This window comes from Pelobates fuscus, chromosome 1 (assembly GCF_036172605.1).
Source record: "Pelobates fuscus isolate aPelFus1 chromosome 1, aPelFus1.pri, whole genome shotgun sequence".
In the NCBI taxonomy this organism is placed as follows: Eukaryota; Metazoa; Chordata; class Amphibia; order Anura; family Pelobatidae; genus Pelobates; species Pelobates fuscus.
In genome coordinates, this window is record NC_086317.1 from 208,992,480 (window position 1) to 208,998,479 (window position 6,000).

Consider the following 6,000-nt stretch of genomic DNA (forward strand, 5'->3'; position numbering starts at 1 on the left):
ACATACACACACCACACACTGCATTACATACATACACACTACACAAACACACACACTGCATTACATACATACACACTACACAAACACACACACACACTGCATTACATACATACACACTACACAAACACACACACACACACACTGCATTACATACATACACACTACACAAACACACACACACACACACTGCATTACATACATACACACTACACAAACACACACTGCATTACATACATACACACTACACAAACACACACACACTGCATTACATACATACACACTACACAAACACACACACTGCATTACATACATACACACTACACAAACACACACACTGCATTACATACATACACACTACACAAACACACACACTGCATTACATACATACACACTACACAAACACACACACACTTCATTACATACATACACACTACACAAACACACACACACTTCATTACATACATACACACTACACAAACACACACACAAACTGCATTACATACACACACTACACAAACACACAAACTGCATTACATACATCCACACTACACAAACACACACATACTGCATTACATACACACTACATTACATACATACACACTACACAAACACACTGCATTCACTTTACCCACACTACACACACACTGCATTCACTATACACACACTACACAAACACACACTCTGCATTTACTATACACACTTCACAAACACTCTGCATTCACTATGCACACTACACAAATACATACTGCATCCACTATACACACACTACACAAATACACACTGCATCCACTATACACACTACACACTGCATCCACTATACACACTACACAAATACACACTGCATCCACTACACACACAGCTCCCATGTCTAAATACACTTCATCCACTACATGTGGCATGTATATTTTGTGCATTTACCTTTAGAAATAGTTTATTTTTTCAAAATGGTAAATGTACAGAATATCGGCAAGTTATCGGCTATCGGCGTGAAAGTTCACAGATTATCGGTATCGGTATCGGCTCTAAAAAATCAATATCGGTCGATCCCTAAAATCTGGTCTTGGGAAATTAAGAATGTTATTTTTTAATCTCTTGCAACCAGATTCAGAATCCACGGCTTTACAGTGGTCTCTCTCAATCTGTGAAAAAAAAATTGTTATATCCTTCCGCCCACTCGAATAGCGTCAGAATCTTTTTGTTCTGTCGGTTTTGATGTCTTTGTGCGTCAAGCCTTGGATCTTTGCCTTGTTGTTCTTGATACCCTCTGCGGTTCTTGTATCTGGGCTTCCAGGAATACTTCCTGTCCTGAGGAAGTGCCTTCTTGGTTTCTGACATTTGTCAGATTAATTCGTCCAAAGGAGATCCACATAATTTGAAGACAGGACACTCCGCTCTCCACCGAGGAGGCAATCAGGCTGGATCCCCCTGGCAGCAACCCATGTGCCCCTCTGAAATATTCCAGGGGGTCCATGGCAGGTTGGTGTCTTATACCTGTTCGGGGAGGGAACTTTTTATGTTGTTAAAGGACCACTATAGTGCCCTGAGGGTGCCCCCACCCGCCGGGCTCTGGGGAGAGGAAAGGGGTTAAAACTTACCTTTCTCCAGTGCCGGGCAGGGAGCTCTCCTCCTCCGATCCTCCCATTCGGCTGAATGCGCGCGTCAAGAGCTTCGCACGCATTCAGCCGGTCTCAGAGGAAAGCATTATCAATGCTTTCCTATGGACGCTTGCGTGCTCTCACTGTGATTTTCACAGTGAGAATCACGCAAGCGCCTCTAGCGGCTGTCAATGAAACAGCCACTAGAGGATTTGAGGGCTGGATTAACCCATTTATAAACATAGCAGTTTCTCTGAAACTGCTATGTTTATAAAAAAAATGGGTTAACCCTAGCTGGACCTGGCACCAAGACCACTTCATTAAGCCGAAGTGGTCTGGGTGCCTAGAGTGGTCCTTTAATTTTAAATTTCAGATGCTTGTCCTGGAGAAGAGTACATCCCTACTGTACTGCCACCACATGTCAGGAAAATCATTTTATATTACAGCGATCCAAGTACTGTGATTTACAAATTTCAGCACACTCACTCATCTATAAACTAACTTCAAAGTCCACAAAATATAGGTTAAAAAAAAAAAAATTAAAAAAATTGCGTTACAGTATAATATGACTGTACATTGCATAAGCCTGACAACACCAATGTAACCCATTTTGGCAGGACCTACTCAAGCAACCTAATGCCTGCTCTTATGAGAAACTATGGGAACTGCATCACTCTGAGGCTCGCTGCAGTGTAAGCTTAAATACGGCCCTGCAATGAGGAACCGATGACTGAAAACTTAGCAACACCAAGGGATTTAGTCAGGGGTGCCAAATAAATATATTTACTCATATGAAATATGAGGTTCATTCACCTAAACATGCAGGCTTTATTATTATTTATAAAGCGCCAACAAGTTCCGTAGTGCTGTACAATGGGTGGACTAATAGATACATATTTGTAACCAGACAAGTTTGAGGGATTGAGAGCCCTACTCAATAAGCTTACATGCTAGTGGGAGTTGGGTATAGTGACACAAAAAGGTAAGGGTAGGGATGAAAAGCAGGTTGCTAGGATAGTATTAATTTAAGGCTCAGTGTTTTGATGACCGTTTCAGGAGAGGAATTTGGGTGCGGGAAGGGAAAGCTGTTCACAGTTTAATTGATATGCTTTCCTAAAGAAGTATCTTTTTTTTTTCTTTTAAAGGAGTGGAGACTGGGTGAGAGTAACAAAGAGAGTAATAAAGAAGTCTTTAACCCCTTAAGGACACAGAAGTTTGGTCCTTAAGGGGTTATGGTGAGCATCAGAGGAAGGAGTACGTACAGAGGTTAAACGTAGATCTCCGGCAGAGCGTAGGGGCCTAGACAGGACAGATTTGTGTATTAGTGAGGATAAGTAGGTGGGAGCAGCATTGTGCAGAGATTTGTAAGCAAGTGTCAGGCTTGAAAAAGCCCATTGTGGGTGAAACGCATTGTGGACTAATTTTATCATTGTTATTATTTTAATAAAGGTTTTTGGTAACTTTTACTACCACTATTAGTACCATATACCTTTTTTTCCTGGCATCCAGTTTTTATCTTTCCAGTGAGGACCTCACAAAGTATCCCTGGTGGGGATTATACCACCCACGCTAATTATACTGAGGAGGTTATCTGCTCAGATAAATGGGAGTATTTATTCTTACTCCTGGTTTCATACATTTTATACAGAGAGCACTAGTTTTGCACCCCTTGTTTTATTTTCACATACTACCTGCCGACAAGAAACATACCGGCCAATACCTTCCACCATATCCCTGAAGTGGGAGAATAAATCTACTGCAAACGCTTCACACTAGAGCTGGTTTCAGCGCTCGTGAGTAGGCCATTTTAGATTTCCTTTTATTGGAGTCATTATATTTTATAGATATTGCACTATTGGTACTCTTTTTTTCCCTTTTATGTCCCTGGACGTCGATTACCTGGGAGGCATATTTAACTGAAGATACAGGCAAACTTATAGACTTACTCACACATCTCACCCTGGACTTTTGGCTTGTTCTGTTTTATGTATATACGATTTGATATCACCTTATTGACAGAGTATTATCTGTTTTTCCATTTGTCTTATTGAGTAACACCTTGATCCCTAACCCCCTGGTGCACCTTATTGTTCTGTATTATTATTTGTTCTTTTGGGAGAGGGAGACTTACCTGTTTAGGTGTGCTGCCTTCCCTACCCTCAACTTAACGCTATTGTACCTTTTTTTTCTCCATTTCCTACAAAGTAAAGCATTGCCATTTACAATAAACAAAAATGTTTACATTGCAGGATTAAATAGGCCTGTAGTGACAGTCTACCTGACCGCCACTAAAGGAGCTCCCGGTAGGGGGGAGATTACTGAATCTAAATAAAGATAAGAATATAGCTATAAGAACACAGGTTTGTATTCCCAACACTAGATGGTTCCATCAATAAATTAATTTCCACTTATTCCCTATAGGAGGACTGAGTACACGACATTTCAGTATAACCGGACTATAATGTGAAGTTTTGCTCCTGTCCCTAATAAACACACATTGTACTAATGTACCACAGTGCCAGCAGACCCAGGGCAGACATGTTAAACCCACATTAACTCAGCGCTGACACAACATGGACTATCACAGCGCAGCATGGCTCATTGACGGCCACTCACTGACTTGTTGTAAGACACAGCCGGGTACCTACCGACCGAACCACTTACCGGTATTGTTCCACATCTTGAGCCGCTCTAGTCACACAAGTCAAGCTGCTGCGCAACGCACACTACCTCTTGGCGTGAGAAACACCGAGAGCCAATCAATACCCAGCCCCACAATCACCAATGAGCAGCGAGGACCAGCGGCGCGCCAACTTCCTCCGGCCAATCAGAAGACGCGGAGGCCTTCCAATGCTGGTGGCGCGCATTCGTGAGTCACAGGTGGAAATCGTGACGGCCATGTTTGAATAGGGCACGGATTTTACATATTATGATTTTTTATTTTTAGTATTCTTTGTTTATTCATTTTTGTATTGGCTTTTACTGTAATGAAGACAATGATTTGATGTGTGTAGTTCCCCATGCATTGCTAATTAATTGTGTGAAGCATAACCATATAAAGAACAACTATTATGGAGGTAGGTTACCTCCAAGATGTCACTGATTCAGTGTTTTGATACATATGATATTCCTGTCAAACAGCTGCTGAGCTGTCCAAGGTTTTAAAGCACATTATGAGTACTCCCTGCTGTATGAGGCTATTCCAGGGCACCCCCACCCTTAATATAGCTCCTCAGCAGCACTGGTTGGCAGTCTTTAACCCCACATGTTATGTGTCATTAAGGGGTTAATGGGACACTTAAGGCAACTAAAGCACTTTAGCTTGATGAAATACTTTATGTGTGAAGAATGTATCCTATGTTTTAATTTTGCAAAAAGAGCAGATTTCAATAGAAATTAAAACTTTTTTTAAAATTAACCTGTTTACACCCCCCTGGTGATACCGGAGAAACTGACGGAAGCGAAGCACAGAGAGATGGACACAGGTTTCTTCAGGAAGGAAGAGATTCTTTATTGGATCACCGATCGGGACTCAGAGGGACTAATGTCACCAAAATACAGCAAGTTCTGAGCCCCGGACAATAGTGCAGGCTCCTTATATAGGCACATAACTCCTCCCATATTAAGCTCCACCCGCACATTCTCTTGACCAATCAACACAAATAAGAATTAACTTCCTGCTTGACCGCATGGCTTGTCCAGCACAATGGAGGAGGGGAATACTATATCCTGTATTCTTGCACATGCTCCGTACACTACTGATCGTATCTTGCCTCGTGCAACCAACTGATCGATACGTCAGCATATGCACGTACACATGCCACGTGGTAATCTCGGCCTACTAAATTTATTTTTACCGAGATTCCACCACATTCCCCCCTTTGATGCCTCTTGATATTTTACAATTACTTGAGGCATCACTTAACCTTAGTTTGCATACACCGCAAATTACCTTGAACCAGACCAGACTTATCTTATGATGTGAATCCTCAACACTCATCTTCCTGCATTGGTTCTCCCTGATCTAGAGCCTCATATTTATAGATTGCCATTATCTGTGCAGCAGCCTTCCTCTCTGCTATATTTTCTATCAGGCTTTGCACAGACCTAACTACTAAGGGTATAAGACACGGCAGGAGTAGACACAACATTAAAATCAGTAGGACTCCACCTACCACTGCCTTAAGCCCTCCAAACCACTCATACCAGCTACCAAACCAACTACTTGGATTGTACCCTTTCCATACCTGAGTAGGCACATGCGCTAGTTTAACCATATGGCTAGTAAGCTCAGCTATTGCTTGCCCTTCGTCATCTATTTGAAGACAGCAATTGCTCAGGTTAAACTTCCCACATACACCTCCCTCTACTGCCAAAAGGTAATCCAAGGCTAATCTATTTTGGT

General features: G+C 41.9%; 1 protein-coding gene across 1 annotated transcript in view; it reads right to left on the reverse strand.

The window, feature by feature from the left end:
- Positions 1-4,334, reverse strand: part of LOC134591396 (replication protein A 32 kDa subunit-A-like) — a 51,783-nt gene extending 47,449 nt beyond the window's left edge. Inside the window, exon 1 of the mRNA XM_063444460.1 lies at positions 4,260-4,334. Coding sequence (XP_063300530.1) covers positions 4,260-4,275 — 16 coding nt within the window. The 5' untranslated portion in view covers positions 4,276-4,334. The remainder of the gene's footprint in view (positions 1-4,259) is intronic.
- Positions 4,335-6,000: the final 1,666 nt, after the last annotated feature.